Source organism: Capsicum annuum, chromosome 2 (genome assembly GCF_002878395.1).
Source record: "Capsicum annuum cultivar UCD-10X-F1 chromosome 2, UCD10Xv1.1, whole genome shotgun sequence".
Taxonomy (NCBI): domain Eukaryota; kingdom Viridiplantae; phylum Streptophyta; class Magnoliopsida; order Solanales; family Solanaceae; genus Capsicum; species Capsicum annuum.
The window spans coordinates 148,870,923-148,890,329 of NC_061112.1; the positions used below are offsets into that span (position 1 = coordinate 148,870,923).

General features: G+C 33.7%; 2 protein-coding genes across 19 annotated transcripts; one reads left to right on the forward strand and one right to left on the reverse strand.

Annotated features, from left to right (window-relative positions):
- The first annotated feature begins 7,222 nt into the window (after nucleotides 1–7,222).
- LOC107860431 (solute carrier family 25 member 44) lies at nucleotides 7,223–11,709 on the forward strand. Of its 2 annotated transcripts, none has more exons than XM_016705796.2 (6): nucleotides 7,223–7,568; nucleotides 8,472–8,853; nucleotides 9,229–9,425; nucleotides 9,601–9,748; nucleotides 10,373–10,526; nucleotides 11,318–11,709. In XM_016705796.2, the coding sequence occupies exons 1-6, from the start codon at nucleotides 7,510–7,512 to the stop codon at nucleotides 11,341–11,343; spliced, it is 966 nt and encodes a 321-aa protein (XP_016561282.1). In that variant the 5' UTR covers nucleotides 7,223–7,509; the 3' UTR covers nucleotides 11,344–11,709. The 2 variants fall into 2 exon arrangements, with proteins under 2 accessions (XP_016561282.1, XP_016561283.1); XM_016705797.2 differs by having other exon boundaries at nucleotides 8,501–8,853.
- A 1,306-nt stretch (nucleotides 11,710–13,015) lies between these two features.
- On the reverse strand, nucleotides 13,016–18,256 carry LOC107860433 (putative pentatricopeptide repeat-containing protein At1g26500). Of its 17 annotated transcripts, none has more exons than XR_007052572.1 (5): nucleotides 16,520–18,256; nucleotides 15,911–15,974; nucleotides 15,748–15,779; nucleotides 15,621–15,649; nucleotides 13,016–14,011 (listed from the first exon to the last, which is right to left on the reverse strand). XR_007052572.1 is itself a non-coding variant. In XM_016705798.2 (2 exons), exon 1 carries the CDS (start codon nucleotides 18,117–18,119, stop codon nucleotides 16,566–16,568), a length of 1,554 nt encoding a protein of 517 aa, XP_016561284.1. In that variant the 5' UTR covers nucleotides 18,120–18,256; the 3' UTR covers nucleotides 13,016–15,974; nucleotides 16,520–16,565. The 17 variants fall into 17 exon arrangements, 1 of the variants encoding a protein (XP_016561284.1); XR_007052571.1 differs by having other exon boundaries at nucleotides 13,016–14,794; XR_007052567.1 differs by having other exon boundaries at nucleotides 15,556–15,649.
- Between the last annotated feature and the right edge of the window lie 1,151 nt (nucleotides 18,257–19,407).

Genomic DNA, 19,407 nt, shown 5'->3' on the forward strand with positions numbered 1-19,407 from the left:
AAGAATCAAGCGGCTTGTGATTTCATCCTTCCTACTTCAAGATATGAAAGTTTTAATAAAGACGCGCAGATCTCAAATTTTCAGCATGATAAAATTCATGGCTAACTTCAAAAAATTATCGAAAATTATATTGAAGGAATTTGAAGCTGAATTTTGGATATGTTATAGATATCAAAGTCTAGTTTCTAGAATGTCAAATGGTTTATGATTCTGATATTTCTATAATTAGATATGAATTTTCTACCACTAACATGCTGTACTAAAAAACAGTGACGAAAATAAGGGAAAAGTAGGAGGGAAAGAAATTACCTCAATATTGTTGATGGCTTGAAAACCCCAAAATTGATATTGAAAAAGTGAAAAAACTATCTCCTTTTATAGAGTTGTAAGATGGATATTTCCTTCTCCAACATAAATTCAGATTGGAATAATTTTCATCTCCAAATTCAAATTGGAGATTGTTTCCTTCTCCAATATAAATTCAGATTGGAATAGCTTCAATCTCCAAATTCAAATTGGAGATTATTTTCTTCTCCCATACAAATTCAAATTGGAGGTTCTTTGCTTCTCCAATCTAAGTTCAAATCGGAAGAGTTTTATTCCTGACTAAGTAAGGTGATGAAAAAATCTTCCAAAATCTGTTTGAAATTGGATATCATGCCTCACCAATGGGTCTTAAGTGTAGAGATTCATGGAAAAAAAATGAGAGAGTTTTGAGAGACAATGCCAATATGGTTCGACTTTACAGTTTTTGAATGAGGTGTTCTTATGTATGGAAAATCGTTAAAGCACGAAGGAAACATGTTTAAATAATCATACTTCAAGGCTAGTCTCTAAAATATTAAATGTCTCGACAACTCTTGAAGTAGGGGACATTTGTGGGCGATGCAATTTTATTAAATTTAAATCCGTACAAAATTCGGATTATATTAAATTCAAAATATATTAGTCCCAAATAAATATTGAGGATTAATATAATTGAATTAATTATTTAAGTCCAAATAGGTATGGATTTAAATAAGGCCCAATATTTATTGGGTTAGTCCATTAACTTGGGTTACAAATAATGAGCTCACTTTACTAAGCCCAAGATATTTTCATATTCTAGAAAGCCCAAATAAGTGTCACGTGTCAAATGATGTGGCATGCCAAGTCAATGAAGGAGCCAATAGGACCGTGCCACATGTCAAACTGATGCTGCAGGCCCATGAAATAAAAGTCCATAAAAGACACCACATCACTTAAATCTGATTGGTCAAAGAAAGTCCATATTCATCATGACTATTCCTTTTCTACAACTATAAATAGGGGCCTCATAATTCAGAAAAAGGGCCCACCCCCAGAACTCTAACAAGTAGCAAGAGAAAGCTCGTGGATCAAACGCTGCAATTTCTCTAAAAATCTCAAGCATTCAAATTAAGTTCATCAAGATTCAAGAGCAGGGCCGCAATATTCAAGAACAAGCTTCAAAGCCCTTGAATTCAAGCACAAGACAAGATCAAGTCTCTAAAGTCCATCAAATAAAGTTCAAATTCAAGATCAAGTTATAAGTCCTTGAATTTATATTTGAAAAGGCGAATCAGAGGATTCATAGAGATTGTAACACTCGCATTGAAATCAATAAATTGATTGTTGCAATATATTTTCTTGCCTCGATTATTTATTTTTATTTGTGATTGCATTTTATTTCTGTCACTGTAAAAATTTATTGGAAATAAATTGGCACGCCCAGTGGGACCGAATTTGCCCTTCATCTCTTTTCTCATAAATCAAATCTGCAAATCTGTAGCCGCCGCATAAAGATGGAAGTTCTATTGGTACTTCAAGACTCATCATCAAATCAACACTTCGACAAGCCTTGAAGTAGGAGACATTTGTAGACACCTAAAATTTGTGGACTCTTCAAGAAGAATCCAAATTCTATTAGAGTTCTAGGAGGCTACTTTACCCTAAATCCCACCTATTTAAAGAGTAACATATTCCCTGAAAAAGGCATCTTGAATGTCCCACAAACTGATGGGTATTCGTTAAAAGACTGGGATCTCCAATATCACACAAAATCATGGGATATTCATAAAGAGATCAACCTATGTTCGAGAAATATGCCACTAACAACCCTCGAATTATGGAGAAAACCATATCAAATCCTACGTTCGAGAAATATGCTACTAACAACCCTCGAATTACGGAGAAAATCAAGAGAGAGGAATCAAAGGAGGAACAGATTTATAACCACATCGTTTATCAATAATAAATCTTGTTTCTTTATATTTTTATTTGTGATTGCAATTTATTTCTGTCAATATAAAAAATTGTTGGAAACATAAAGCATATTCAAAAATCAAGTATCTAAAGTGAATACCTAGAATTATTGACCTCATATACTTGAAACTCCTTTCTTAGAAATGACTTGTGTATCAATTTTCACATCCATATCTTCCACTTGAGTAACATTAGTGAACTTGTGCTTTAAATATTTTGTAGTAATCCTCGTCAACATATGAACCCTTTAGACTTCAAACTTTGTCTTAAAACTAGGGGTGGGCATTCGGTATTCGATTTGGTATTTTCAAAGTTTGGATTCGATAATTAGATAATCGGTATTTGAACATAGATACCACATACCATACTTATAAACATCGGTTCGGTAGTTCGGTAATCGGTAAATTAAACTTTGGTTTGGTATGGTATTTGGTAATACCATATTAAAATTGGACATGTGCACATGTACGTTTAAACTTCAAAGAGTATATTTAGTAGAAACCCTATTTAGTATTCTTTTTGTTGCTTTTTACGAATATATTACCAAGGTCCAAGAGATTCTTTGGGATGACTAGTACTACTGTCTATTGGGTTGAATTATATATATATATATATAACAATATTAATATCTTGTACCAAACCCAATCCCGAATACCAAAATATTAAAATTTTACTCCCAAATACCATACCAAATACCAAATTACCGAATACCAATTACCAAAATTTTCGGTTCGATTCGGTAATTCGGTTTTGGGTATTTTATGCCCAGGCCTACTTTAAACCTCTGATCTATCATTAACTGTGTTGCGTGTCTAGTCAATTAAAACTATATCATCTACGAATAACATATACTATAACACCTCTCCTCTGACTAACAATACAAATTTTTCTTATAAATAGCTATATATATAATTTAAATTTTAAATATATAATACCTAAATATACCTTTTGACTTGGTCTCAGCTCACATTTTTGTCATTCAATTTTAGATTTATGCACAAACAGACACTACAAGTAGTTAAATTTCTTTAAAGTTGATTAAAGGCAAAATAGCTCAGTGGACCCCTGTACTAGGTCGGTTTTGTAAGTTGGACACTTCTACTTACATGTTTATCATCTGGACCCCTAAACCCGCTAAAAAACAGCATTTTAAACACATTTTTAGAGAGTGTAACACACTCTCCCACGTCAGCTGCCATGTGTGCCACATCATCTGCCACGTCATTTTCAAATATTTCATGAAATTTCAAGTCATTTTTAAAATTCTACATGACAAATTAAATATTAAAATTAATTTAATTAAATAAAAATTTATAAATTATAGAAAAATTTAAATAATTATTTTTAAAATTAAATATCCAAATAATTAAATTATAAAATATTATTTAATTTATTTTTGCTCACAAATTAAGTATTAAATTCATTTCAAATAATTAAAATTATTCTTCAACTAATTTTAAAATAAATAAATAAATAAAAAGAACCCCCCACTCCTTTTCTTCCTCTCTCTTCCCCCATTTCCTTCTTTTTGTTGTTCTTCATTCTCCATTTCTTCTTCTTCTTTTTCATTCTTCTCCCTTATCTTCACCCTTTTTGATAGAAATTATGTGTTGGCTTTGCAAGAAATGACTATGGCGGCGTGAACAATGCTTCAACCAAATTGTCAAAAAGAAATTTTCAAATTCGAGTAACTGTGGAGCGAATTATTTATGTTTTTCTGTTCTTCTTTTTAATCTTTTCTTAATTATTGAATCATGGAGGATTTGTTTGTGTTTTCTTTCTTGTAGAAATTGGGTTTGTTGGTTTAAGATAAAGACCAAAAAAGTATTTTTTGATTGATTTTGAAAATTTTAAGGATTTGGGGAAGTGGTGAAAAATGAGTAGTGTGAGTATGGAGGAGGAGGATTCATCTTCAAAAATTAATCTTCCAGCAAATATATATTGGGAGATGCTTGACAAATCAAAGTTTTTTTGTCTTAGGAGCTGCACTTGTAGTGTTGAAATCTAAGGTTTTTTTTCTGCTATTGCTCCACACCAATTGATGTTGTAAGCCAGAGATTGATGGTTCAATGAAGTGGAAATTCTAGTTGTGGTATTGTTGGATTGAAGTATTATAACGGTGATGGTCGACGTTAATGTAAGGAGGAGGGCACTGCAGTGGTGTTGGTGGGTTTGTGAGTGTTCATGGTGGTGGTGGCAGGTGAACGGAGAAATTGGTGGAGAAATTATTGTTTTTGCTGATGTAGGTGGACGGCGTAGGGGGATGGGTTGACGGTGATGGACAACGTGGGGATAGGGAAGGTGGTGGAAGGGGTGGGAGACGATGGTGATGGCGGGGCGTTAATTTTAATGGTAGCCTTGGCTAGACGGAGGTGTGAGGGGCATTAATTTTAATGGTAGCCATGGATGGCTGGACAGGGGAGGGGGGCTAGACGGAGGTGAGGCGTGGGGTGGGGATGGATGGACGGGGGAGGGGGCTGAGGGGTGGGGTGGGGGTTGGTTGGACAGGGTGGGGTGTGGGGAAGGGGGAGTTTTTTTTTTTTTTTTAATTTATTATTTTTAAATTTTTTAAAAAAAGTTTAATGTAAAAAAGATGGAGGAAAAAAAGTCCTTTTTAATTTTTTTAAATTTTAATATTTTTAAAAATTATTTTAATATAAAATTGGTCAAAAATTGATCCGCACTCGCACCTCAGGCGAGTTGACTACACTCTCTTTGTCCTAGTTAGCCATTTCAATGCCACATAGGTAAAGTCAACGGTCAAAGGATGCAAAATGTTGCTTTTAGTGGATTCAAGGGTCCAGACGACAAACATGTAAGTAGAAATATCTAACTTACAAAACCAACATAGTACAGGGGTCCACTAAACCATTTTGACTTGGGTCAAAATCATTTTCCCTCCCCAACTTTATTTTAAAAATCAAACTCCCCTCAACTCTGAACAATAATCATACTCCCCATTTTATCCCAATTGGCTTTTTAAAATTCCTATTTTACCCTTTATCATCAATTTTTTTATTCTTTTTTTTAACGTTTTTAAAATCATCATATTTTCATTTAAAAAAAAAATTCATACAACAAATTTTTCATAAAAACATAAACATTATCTTTTAGAAAAAAAAGTAAGAAATACTAATTAAGTATATAAGCTAGTGATGATCTTTATGAAGTAAATTAGCATGATAAGAAAATTAGTTTTATTAATAATAACCAAAACTATAATATTTATTTTACAAGTGAAAATAATAAGTAATACTAATTTTATAAACATATTGAATGCAGAAAATACAAACAATAAATGAAAGTGATAAGCCTCTAGTACCACCCCGAACTATGGTCAAAGTTGTTACGACACACTCTAACTTCACAGAGGTCCTACTATCCCCTGAACTCAAATTTAGCGTTTTTTTTTTGTGCTAATGTGACTCCTTTATTACATAAAATGGAGCCCACATCAAAGGTGTCACGCCATCTAAAATGATTGACAAAAGGTATTACGTTAGCTAAAAAGATTGATAAAAATACGCTAAAATTTAGTTTAAGGGGTAATAGGACCCCCGTGAAGTTGACGTGTGGCGTAACAAATTTGATTATAGTTCGAGGGTACTAGATGTTTTTCTCGAATAAAAATAAAGTCAAATTTTAAAGATTATATTTATTTATATAAATTATAAAATATGTAATACTCTATTAATGCCAATCACAACTTATTTACTGATATAAACAATAGATAATATTGTTTCTTATCACTTGATTCTAATACTAAAAATAAATGTTTTAGTTTATCTGCTCGATTTGTGAAATCAAGAGAATTGTATTATGTTTTTTTCTATCATTTAGTGTTAAATAATTATATAAAGTAGCAATATAGATAAGTTTAAAGTTTCAAATTATCATTAATAAAGTTAATTTAGCAAAATATACCTCTAAGTAAAATTTTCTTAAGGATTGTATTATATCAACAAAAAGTTAAGTAATATGAAACGAATTTAGTAAGAGAGTGATAAAACACGAAAATATACGCACATGCATGTACATACATATGTATATATACACACTTAGGGGTGGGTTGTTTGGAAACAAGTTATTTCGGGATTAGTTATCACAAAATAAGTTGTACTAATATGTATGTGTAATAACTTATTTCATCACTGTGGTATAAATGGTGCGACAAATAATTTTGAGATTACCTAATACATCTAATTAAACGCAGGATAAATAATCATGAACTTTATCTCTGAATTATTATAATTATACCTCACACCAAACGACTCTTTAATACATATAATACTAAAATAACAATCTTAAAAAATAACATTAAATTTTGTGATAAATTTATAAAAAGTATTAATTTGCTTATAAAATTAATAAACTTAAATAAAATGCTATAAATATTCATGTTAAAAAAATGTTCATTACATATAATATAAAAAGATATTACATTAATATATGATTAAAATTATAAGAACAAAATTAACATTACATAAAATAAAGAAAGAGTATGATTATTATTTAATGTTGAGGGAGAAGTTTGATTTTTTAATCAAAGTTAGAAGGTGAAAATGATTTTCACCCTTTTGACTTGATTAAATAGTGTAGCATGCATACTTGTGCACAAAAAGAATTACAGAACATAATTACTTGTTGAAATCAAATAAAGAGCACGTTTATGTGCATCGAATTATTAAAATGACTTATCTATATTATTCGTTGTAAGTTTGATTAATCTACGATACTGTCGTTATAAAAAAAGTTTATTTATACCATTATTTTAGAATAATAATTTTGTAAAATTATTTTTACCACATGATCATTTATTAGAGTTTATATTATCAAATTTAAATCAATCAATATTATTTATAACCATTAAAATATCAATGATATAAATAAATCATTTCTAATAATTAGATAATATGGTTGACCCTTTTTCTTATATTATGCAATTTCTAAAATAAACAAATCAGACGCCGCCAAACGACCTAACAACAACTCTTGTTTCCAATTCCAAATCTCATTTTACAGCAAAAACGAATAAACCGAATAAAAAGTACCGGTATTTAGGAGGAGAAGAAGCATTTTATTGACCATTTTTTGGTCGGTGCTTTTCCTCCAAGAAACTTACAATATTCAAACAAATACTTATTCAGAGCTCCCCATTTTCCAATTTGTTTTGCACAATTTTGGCGCAAGTTTTACTTGTCATCATAGTTAGGGTTTTGAGCAGTTTGTATTTTTTGGGAGCCTTAAATGGAGATTGCTGGATCTAGAAGAAAGTCTTTTAACCAAACTGAGATTAATTGGGACAAGTAAAGCTTCCTACCTTTTTTTTTTTTCGGGTCATTTTGATGGTTTTTTTTTTTTTTTTTCCGTATTGTAATGATTGAATGATTATGTGTTTAATTACTATGTAAAATCATGATGAGTATTGCAGGCATACGTGTTTGAATATGGAAATCGATATGCGTTTCAGTAATTTAAGGTTAAGAATATTAGTAGTAATTTTAGAGTAGTTTTTTTTTCCTATTGTTGTGCTTGAATTGGTTTGAAATTTAGCAGAGTTCTATTTGCAACTCGTTAGGGAATTAAACATGAAAAGCATAGGTTGCTAGTTGGGACACTTAATATTCTCCAAGATGAAATATATCTGAGAAAATTTTATTGTTTATGGCATCCGAAAAGAGATCTAAGTTTGAAATTGGGTGCTAATTGTGATTTCACCTAGCAAAATGTTATTCCGGCTAAACCAGAGAGAGGCTATAATACTTTGTTCCCACCCAATCGGCAATCCTGTGTACTATGATAGTGACTTGCGTTCAAAATTGAACGGCATGAGTCTTAAACTGTATTCAATATTGGTGCTTATTTTGGCATATTTAATTAATAGACAAAAGTTGGAAAATAACTCATCAACCGAGACACTGGAAAAAAAATTAGGATGGAGAATTTTCGGTTTCTCTGTGGTGGCTTTCATGTCTCCTAAGTTCTGTACTCTTTTGTATAGGTTTAAGTTTTTCTAGCTATGGGATAATCTTTAAGTTCAAGTAGGATCTGTTTGGCTGCAACTTAATCTTTTATGATGTAGTGGCCTGAAGGGATAGTTTGTTTGCTTGTAATTGTATGCAGGCTGCTTCTTTTACGTTAATCTCTTTTTTTTCTTAATTTTTTTTTTGGGCTTCATGCTTCTCTTCATATCTTCCACCTCTCTGCAGGCTTGATAAGACTAAGTTCTATGTCGTAGGAGCTGGAATATTTACAGGACTTACTGTTGCACTATACCCCATTTCCGTTATCAAGACGAGAATGCAGGTTGCAACCAACAATGCTGCAAAAGACAATGCATTTTCTGTTGTCAGGGGCCTAGTGCGAAACGACGGCATTCCCGGTTTATATAGAGGCTTTGGAACTGTCATTACAGGGGCGATTCCTGCCAGGATTATATTTCTCACAGCACTAGAGACCACTAAGGTGGCCGCATTTAAGATGGTTGAACCATTCAAGCTATCAGAACCTGTACAGGCAGCTATAGCAAATGGCGTTGCTGGCATGATGGCGTCTCTTTGTTCACAATCCGTCTTTGTTCCAATTGACATAGTATGCCCTTTATGTGCTCATTCTTTTCTCATAATAATGGCATAATGACTTGGATAACTGGACTGTGAATTACACATAATTTGTTCTCTCGAAATCCAGTTATAGCTAGATTAACTATCTGATTAAATCTGGAGAATATATTCTTAAATTATCAGATTGCTCTTTATTCTTTTTGTCATTTTCTCGAGAGTTTGCGTTACTACACTTGGCCGAATTGAGCATAGGCAATGTGATTAAGTATAAGTTGTGTTTCAGAGGTTTATGTTTTTCCTTATTTTATTGTTACTACCCTACATCCTACTTCAGCCAGTCATAATTCTGTTGATGAGTTCTTTTCAAGTTTTGACATTACTTTCATGAAATTTGATGGAAAAGGTCAGTCAAAGGTTAATGGTGCAAGGATACTCAGGACATGCAAGCTACAATGGAGGCTTGGATGTTGCTCGAAAAATTCTGAAGTCAGAAGGTATTCGTGGACTATATAGAGGATTCAGTCTATCTGTTCTAACATACTCACCATCCAGTGCTGTATGGTGGGCAAGTTACGGTTCGAGCCAGCGGTTCATATGGAGGTTAGATGATGATGCTGATCTTGCAAGATTCATTAAAATTGAACTTTGTCCCTTTTGTCCCATTCACATTCTTGTCATGTCCTTGTATTGGGTTGCATCATCAAGTATTGTTGTTCCATGGATTTCTATTGGGTAAATTTTTTGTGACTTATCAATTGCTTGTGGTGTCTGTCAGCAAGCTCTTGGATAATGGAACTGAGCAAGGTGGTCCTGCTCCGAGCCAGGGGAAAATAGTAGCAGTTCAAGCTGCTGGTGGGATCGTTGCTGGTGCTACTGCATCTTGCATAACAACTCCATTGGACACCATTAAAACTCGATTGCAGGTATTACCTTTGGTTTCTGTTGTGAACTGTGTAGCTCGTATCTTTCTTCAAAATGGCTACTGCTTTTTCTGCATTTTTCAATTTTTTCCGTACTGTTTACCCGTGATTGATTTATATGGCCGTCTTGGATGCTTCTCATTTTTCCTTTTGATTTACTAGGGTGTCTGTTCCCCTTCATTCATATTTCATGCTCTATGAAGGGTTATGCTCGGACCCTTCAAAAATGTTGCTTGGGTGTGTGTTGGATCCTCCAAAAGTAGTGGATTTTTGGAGGATCTGACACGGCAGCGTTTTGGAGAGTCTGAGCAACATACTGTGAGCAACTATACTATGAACTTTGGTGGCTGCTCCACTTTAGATTGTTTAGGTGTTCTTTTTGTTTTCTACGTGCAGGTTGGTTGCACACAATTGTGCATGAATAGCTGCTTTCTTCATCTGCATAGAAAATGTTGATATTCTTTTTTCCCTTTTGGTCTCTCATTTGGTTGTCAGATACATAACAGAGTGTTGAGAAGCAATTCGTGTTAAAACTCTAGCCACACTAGTTTGTTGTCTTGCATGTCCTGTAATTAGTCTCAGATTTGAGTCTTGTTATTTAAGGACCTCCTCGTTTATGCTTTACAGGTGATGGGACACGACAAGAGACCTACTGCACGCCAAGTAGTTAAGCAGCTAATTGCCGAGGATGGTTGGACAGGATTTTATAGGGGATTAGGTCCAAGATTTGTCAGCATGTCAGCGTGGGGAACCTCCATGATACTTGCCTATGAATATCTCAGTAGGGTCTTTAACCTCTTCTTTTCTTTCGTTTATTTTAAACTATTTCTTGAGCAATCAGTCATAATTTTTTGGAAGTTCAAGTGTCATCTTATAAACCTGACGTGGTGCTGTTATAAATGTGTCCAATCGAATCAAACTGGTAGTCGTCCACTTGATTTTAATCAAACAAACTTGGCGTCTCATGTGATTCTCTTGTGAGTTTATATAGGACCTTTATATTCACAGTATTGTGATTTTGTGATTGATCTTGTTATGTCTCAATTCACTAGCTATTATAACTATTACATTTACGTATGAGATTCTGGTTTTCCTGTTCATTGTTTTTCATTACCAGTTCTTTCAATGCTAAAGTACAACTGTGACCAATATGTTTACCTATAGATTCTATGTCTGTTAGTTTTAGTTAGTTATAATATAAAGAGGTGCATGTCTGCCCATCAGACTTCCGTTTGATGCAAGCTGTTTTACCTGGATCAGACGTTCGCAAGTATGTACTCAGTTTGTGACAAAGTAGCTTGGCATATTTGTACAGGGGATGAGCTCCATTGGTCTAGTTCTTGATTCTAGGCAAAAAATAACTTCCAATTGATGCTCCGTTTATGACGATATGATTGCCAATTAAAAAAGAGAAACAGCTGTAGTGTTAAAATTCTCCAATTGTCATGCTTACAATTTAAGCAAATAATATCCTTATGTCCACTATGCTGCTACTATATTATTTTCTTAACATGAAGATATGGAGCTTGTTCAACAAAATTCCTTAAACTTGGATTTTATTTTTTTTGGCAGAGCGCTTGTGTGCAATAAACGAATAGGTTGATAAAGCTAGCTGCCAGACACTTGTGGCAGGGTTTTATATTACTGACAGTTTTGAGAGCTGGAGATATCAAGACCGTGGTAGCGCTGCTGATTAGCTGACTGTATACTAATGACGCTATGACACTGATACATAAGTTGACTTGGAATTCAAGTACCTGGCCAAAACACAATTAATTTTCTCAGGAGTTTACTCACAATATTCTTAAATGATTTTTACCGGATAAATGTAATATTCATTGGTTGTAGTCAGTCACTACAGGGAGGACAAAGGATATGTTCTTGAATAATTTTTGCCAGATAATAAATGTAATATTCATTCATATAGGAATAAATGAATGCTTGATCCTCCTACATTTTTTTAAGCCTTTATGCCTGATGGTTGGATTGGAATTGGACATCATGATTCTTGGGTGTATTTCAATGGTTTTTACATGCTCCACTTCTGCTTTTCTTAAATCTCATTTCTTAAACATTGCAGTATATTATCATTGGGTGCTTTAAGAACATACCAGACTTTGATAGCTGAGTTCTTTCGTTATAATCTTTCCCCGCAGAACGTAAGTAAATGCCTGAGCAAATTTAGTTTATCTTACCATCAAAATACTGAATAGAGAAGATTCAAATCGATGTAGAGGCTGCATCACACAAATACTGGAGTTGCAAACACTCAACCGCCCAATTTAGCCTTACTGTAAATTCACAGGCCATCGAGTCCAAACAACAAAGACCCAACTACGAGTAAATTGACTTAGGGGCCGTTTGGTTTGCAAATAATTCCGGGATAAAACTTTTTATCCGTCGTTTGGTTGTAAATATTTGGGATAACTTATTCCGGGACTAATAATTAGTCCCGAGATAACTTATCCACCCAAATGGTGGGATAACAATCTCGGGATTATTTTTCTTTGGTATAAGATTATACAAGGATAAAAATACCCTCTTGGGATTGTTATATATAAGTAAATTATATATAATTAAACATAATTAACGTATATATATTCATAATATTATACGTTTGGTTGTAATATATATATATATATATATATTCATAAATAATAAATTATGTTTAATTAACGTATAATATATTTATTAATTATGAATATAATATATTACGTAATATATAACGTAATTACGTAATATATAACGTATAATATTATGAATATATATAACGTAATATATTCTCACACACACATAAATTATGTTTAATTAACGTATAATATATTCATAAATAAATAAATTTTGAATAGTTTACCGTTCAAAATGGTTGTAAAATATATAAATTATGTTTATTTATATATTTTAATTTCTCTAAAAAATAATAAATTTTTTTAAGAATGAATATTTAAAGCTTAAAAAGAAATATATATATAAAAAAAGTTAAATAAGATGGAGGGTATTTTGGTAATCAATCAATTTATTTCTAGAAATTATATCATGCATATACTTTGAATACAACAAACTAAACACTCAATAAAAAATAATTCCAACACAACTTATCTCATCACAACTTATCCCAGCATAACTAATCCCAGTATAACTTGTTTTCAAACCAAAAGACCCCTACATCATAAAATCATGAAGCAAGCTGCCTTTTAAGCTAAATTGTATTTTAAGTAAAATTTCTACAAGACTACCCTGATATGGTAATCAACTGAACGCCAAAGGATCTCCATTGCAAAACTTATGACTACTCACCTCATACTATTTTTTTTTTTTTTTGATGAAGTAACAACTTGTATTTCCATTTCCAAAAAAATCAAACCTGCCACAACATGTTACAGGTTCCTAATTACAAAAGCAAAAGAGTATACATGAAGATCTTCAACCCTATAGTTAAAATTACAAAGAGCCTAAGACGTTCATAACTAATTCTAGATCTTCCATGTACTCCTGTTTACACCAAAAATGAAACAACACCAAGCAGTTCATCTTCAACTTCTGGATAGTGTTGCTCTTGTTCTGGAAACATCTACGGTTTCTTTCTTGCCACACCGACCACCGTAAACAAGCTATCTTTATCTCCAGAGATGTTGGCATAACTACTCCATATCTTCAGGGTCTGTGCTACTCCAGTTTAGTCCCTTCATATTGATGAAAAGATCCCACAAAAGATTGGTAATCCCACAATGAAGAAACAGGTGAGTAACGGTCTCAGCCTCTTCCCCACATAGGAAACATCTGGGACTCAAATGGAAACCCCTCTTCATGAGGTTTTCCTGAGTCAAAACAGTCACCTCATACTATAGCCTATTTTAAATTTAATAGGCTTCGGAATCTATTTTAGTCTATATTACACTCTCAAAACGCTTTTCACTAGCTAAAAAATTCTGAAGGACAAGAAAAATGGAAGTGTCTTGACTCGACCTTGGTCCTTTAATGTAGAACGGAAGGTCAACCAAAATCCAATTTACTTCTTTTCTCCAAAGCTACCAATACAAACTCGGGAGTGTGAATCAAATTAGTGACCACGAAGGGAAATCTTTAAAGGGCCATGTGGGATTCATTCTCCAAAATGCACATCTCAAATACCTTGGACCTGATCTTCTTCATCATCATGGTTTGCCTCAGCATATTCCTCAAGTGATGATGCTGTACACGGTTCACCAACCTTCACGTCATTTTGAGTTGGGTTTTTTCTGAACTATGAGACTTCCCTTTGTTCATCTGTTGCATACACATTAGATGCACTCTTGGAATCTCAGAAACATCATGAAAGCAACATAATCAGACAACAGACACCAATGTGCTGAAACTCTGGTAAAAACAAGATACTTTTATACTGCTTGGCACAGTAGAAACAACAGAGGATAAAAGGAGAAATGAAAGTGTGTTCACAAGTTACAACCTGGTAATATGTTGCCGTGTTGGCTTTATACTATCAAATGATACTATTAGATTGTAAATAATAATTAGAATGTGAGAGAAGTAAATCAACTGTCACCCCTTCCATCCATACCAACCAATCGCTACATTTAGATATTCATTTTTCAAAATCCATTTCATGACTCATCGAAACATACTCTTTAATGGGTATTATGCAATTACAAGTAGCCGGCAGGAAATGTTCTGCACAGTGGCTACTGATCTCTGGCATATGTTTTTTTCAACTATTGGTATCTATGTCAGTGCATCAAGGAAGCACTTGAAAGTTGGCACTTTTGGAAAGTCAACAGGGCCATCAAGAGTATCTGGAAAATGATCCCAGCTACCTTATTCTCGTGTGTTTTGACAGAGAGGAATCTTAGATGTTTTGATGGCATTTCAACTCCTATACATAAATGCTGAATTGATGCCAAGTTTTTTTCTTTATTTGGAGAATGGTAACATGAATTGATGCCAAGAACACAACATCTTACTTCGTCCAAAAGCATTTTGTTCAGCTTGAAAAAAATCAATTTCAAGCACAACTATTTCTCCATATGTGCACATAAACAGGCAATCCAACACCTGTCACCCAGAGAAAAAAAATGTGCTTATGCGTACAGACTACAAATATAATAACCCTCTTCCAACTATTTTTCAATCCAGTTCAGGAGAAACAAATAGAAGAGAATTGGGTAGATCCAAAAGGGGTAAGAATGAAAATGACCATTAACTGTCATCTAATTATTTGTTTTTGCAGCAAGGTGATGTACCAATTTACATGTTAAAGTTGATTTTCATCTGACGTGAAAATGATCTGTAGCAATCAATACTATTCACCTAATGTCGCCAATGTCACAACAGAAGAGGCAGGCAGTAAGTGGTCTGCCAGTTACCCAAGACAAAGGCTGAAAGATTGGCAATTGTGCAAATGATGATGCATAGATCTAACCGGTGTTATTTCCTCCTAGAGACAAGCCAATCTAGTCAAGGTGAAATCCAAGGGAGGGACAATACTATAAGACAGGCAATGTAAGAAAGAGGAGTAAGAGAGCCCACAAGGCTTAATGAAGTGTGGAGGGTGCGGAAAACAGTTCTCGTTTACAATCCAAGAGATAAGATTAAATAACTAGGAGAAAAAATGATGGGGAAAAAAAGAGAGTGAGAGAACATGTTGTAAAAGGGCTTACTTTCTCCCAAATGTGAGAGACTAGCATACACGGTAATATATTCATGACATGAATCATGAAGATTTGAAGTATAGCGAAGGAAAAGGACCAATCTGGCACTACTAAATGATATGGCTTGATTACTAATGACTAATTGTTGATAAGACAGGTATCTACCATAAAACATTCATCATAAAGTTAATTCAGCGTAAATTTCTCTTAAAGCACGTAGAAATGACCACCTATCCCGTTCTCGAGCATTCTTGATAGCCTGTAACCAATAACAGAACATTAGATTCATAGGATGACAAATGACCTGTTGATCATATAGATGTAGAAAAGCCTAAGGATTAGGCTATGGAAACAAACCTCCTTAAGAGACTTTTTCTCAGCCTCTTCTTCTGAAATATCTCCACGAGAAACCAATAATAAGCATATGAGATGTCTTCCGAAAACAATATCATGTTAAAAGTGCAGAATAGAGATTCAACAAATTGAGAAGGGCAGGGGAAAAAAGGAGGAATCTTGAAACCTTCCAACCACTTGATCAACACGACATGAACACTTTGCACATACTTTATGCTCCTTTGCACAGCCTGTGATTTTTCAAATAAACGCAAAAAATATCAAACACAAACACTTGACAGATTTCATTATGCTGTAACAACAACAACAACAACTACGGCTTAGTCCCAAATAAGTTGGTGTCGGCTATATGAACCCTCATTTCATCATTTAAGCTCATATCATATCATTTCATTATGCTGTAACAAATACACATAAAAAAAACAAAAAACAAATGTAAATAGAAATCAAAACTAACCAGTGCAGAGATTGTGGTAAGCTTGATGCACGTTTCTTTTTGAACACTTTTGACTATCAGATCAAGAAAAAAAAATACATGAACTTTTGTAATTTTTAGTGCAGTGTTTTAAGTGATATAAAATCTTACTAGGTACATTTCGCAGATTAGGTTCCCAACTGCAACTAATAACAGAAAGGGAGCGCGATACAGGACACTAGGTGGGGTTTAAATGTGCCAATTTGAAGTTCCATGCTATAGAATTTCAATTATAAGCAAGTATCATGTGACTGTTGTTTGTTTGATCAAGTGGATTGATAGGGGGAGCTTCAGCCGCACCTGCAAGAATAAGTTGCAATCATGGGAATGGGAATATAACTTGGTGTCATAGAAGTCGTGACTCTGCTGTTCGAATTCTCCTCCTATCCCTAGTTGCCATTTTCTCCCCATACCTTGCAAATATATCAGCTAAATCAAATTGCCCAACTTCTCTAAGTTTTTTGCTCATCACCTCAAACATAACCACCCCTTCCTCATTGGAATAATAATGCAAAAACTTGTTATAATCAAACCTAGGCACCTCAACTTTTCTGTACATTAATCTCTCTGCATATTTGTTCGCCTCCAACGTCTTCCCCGCCTTAACCAAACCTCCTACAAAGATAGTGTCGAAATTCACAAGAGGATCTAATCCTTTCCTCCCTCTCTTCCCTAAATGCCCTTGCAACAACATAACATACGTATGCATTATCGGCTCGCACCCCCTTTTAATCATCTCCCTAAATACTTCAGTTGCTTCTCTTGCCCGTTTCAACTTCAACAGCCCTTTGATCATCCCATGATAAACACTCGTATCAGGCTTCTCTATTCGTTCTACAACCCTATACGCCTCCATAACCCTTCCTCTACTGATAAGCCCAAAAGTTATCGATGCTAACGTATGATTGTCCGCCTTAATCCCTCTCTTTTGCATTTCTTCAAACACTAGGTAACTCTCTCCAAGCTTGCCTTTCTTGCACAACCAATTGATCACCAACCGATAAGTTGAGACCCCTAATTCACTCATCCTATTCACTCTAACCGATTGGAAAACCTTCAATGCTTCAACATACTTATTATTCTTGAAAAGGGTCTCCATCATAGCCTCAACAGATGCAATATCAGGTTCAAAACCTTCATCCACCATCAAATTCCAAATCTTGGATGCTTCAATTACATCACCAACATCACAAAAACCATATATCAACCACCTATAAGTAACCCCATTTGGCTTTATCCAATCTTTCAACTTCAATACAACATGCTCAGCCTCCTCAACAAGCTTAGATCTACAAAGGGACTCAACAACCTTATTCAACACATCCACACTATACCCATATCCAAACCCATTCATCACATGAAAGACTCCAACACATTTCTTCAACTCCCTAACGGAAGCCAGAGTTTTCACTCCAACTACATAAGTTTTAGGCGTTACCAATTTACACCGTCCAATTTCTTGAAACACTTCCCAGAAAAGCTCAATGTTTCTTGATTTTCCAATTACATCTATCAGTTTATGGAAGGTAATGGGCGTGTGATTGAAATGAGGTTGGGTCTTGGTAAACTCATAGAATTTGTAAACGGGTCTCCAAGAATATTGGAACTTATTGCAAACTTGAAGGAAAAATTCATGGGTAAGGTCAAAGGTTGTTTTACAGAGGTTGTTGTGGATTTTCTGGTCGGATGAGTACTGCTGTTGGTAAAGAATCGTACAAACTCTTAGGAGATGGGTTTCATTCACTGGTTTAGTAAAATTTGGAGAATCGAGTTGAGGGTAAGCAAATTGGATTGTGTTGGTGGTTGGTGATGCAGCAAGGAGGATGATGGGTGAGGTATGGAGATGACGATGGGGTGATACAAGGAATGTGAAGGGTCTGAAAATTGTAGGTTTTAACATTTGTATCAGAAAATTTGCGTCGTTAGGAATTCTATTTCTTCTCTTGAAGGAGAACTAAGAAAGGAGAAAGACGAGACATGAGAGAGTGCTAACAAGAATTTTCACTGTATTCACATTCAATTACAATTAAATAATTTGATGGACATCCAGTCTAAGAAATAAGAAAAGCCTTGCTTAAACAACTGCTTTAGTTATTTCAACTACTCTACAAAGCTGTTGAGGTGAAAATGTTTAAAAAACAATTGAATTCTTTTTTATCCTTTTATCTAATTTTTAAAATTTAAAGGACCTCATTTAATTGAAAAACTTATTTGTTCCTTTTAATTCAAGGTCTCGTTTATCACATTGTCTTTTATTAAAAAATATATTATTTTATATTTAATTAGGTGAGATCAATAAAAATAAAAATGAAATTGTGTCTTTAAATAAATAAGAAAAGCTAGATATTTTTTTTGGTGGCAAATAAAAAAAAACGACACATAAAATGAGACTAAGGGAATACTATTAATTTGCATTTGTGCTAGGATCCTAATAATGTTATTATTTATAAAATGAAGACTTAATTCTTGTTAGTATGATGTTACTCATTCGCTTATAACATATTACTACATTGAATGTTGTTCTAAAAACTTTATTTAATAATATATGAATATTCAAGTTGTTGAATTTAAACTTCTAAAATATTTTTAGTAAAAAATAGATAATTTTTATATTTTTTTTTACAATTACCTTATTACTATTATAATTAATTTTGTATCTTTTTTCTTATAATTTTTAATATTGTTTAAAATAAAATAATACCAGAAATTCACTATTAAAAAATTTTCAACCTCAACATTTTAGAGACTAAAGCCGAAATTTTACTAGCTTTGCCTTGAATGGAAGTGTCTTTTTAACCCCCCACCCCCACCCCACTAGCATAGTAACACGAGGGACTTGTTAACAGAATAACCCCTAAATAGTGCAAAACTTTCACAAGAATCTACCCTGGTACGAATAAAGTTATGAAAAGAGTTGATTACTGATGCAGATTTACAGCTTCCGGGTGACCTCTCATTTAAGTGGCTAAAGTTAAAAAAGAGGACAAGTCGGTGCATTAAAGTTTTTGTTATGTTGGAATCCAGGGAAGGGCAAAACCAAATTTATTATAAGTAACCTTACCTCGCATTTTGTAAGAGATTGTTTTCACGGCTTAAACTCATGACCTCCTAATCACATGAGAGCAACCTTAAGCCCCCTTTATTTAGGGGTCTAAAGTTGCTTCTAAGAAAACTGCCCCTTCCCTGTG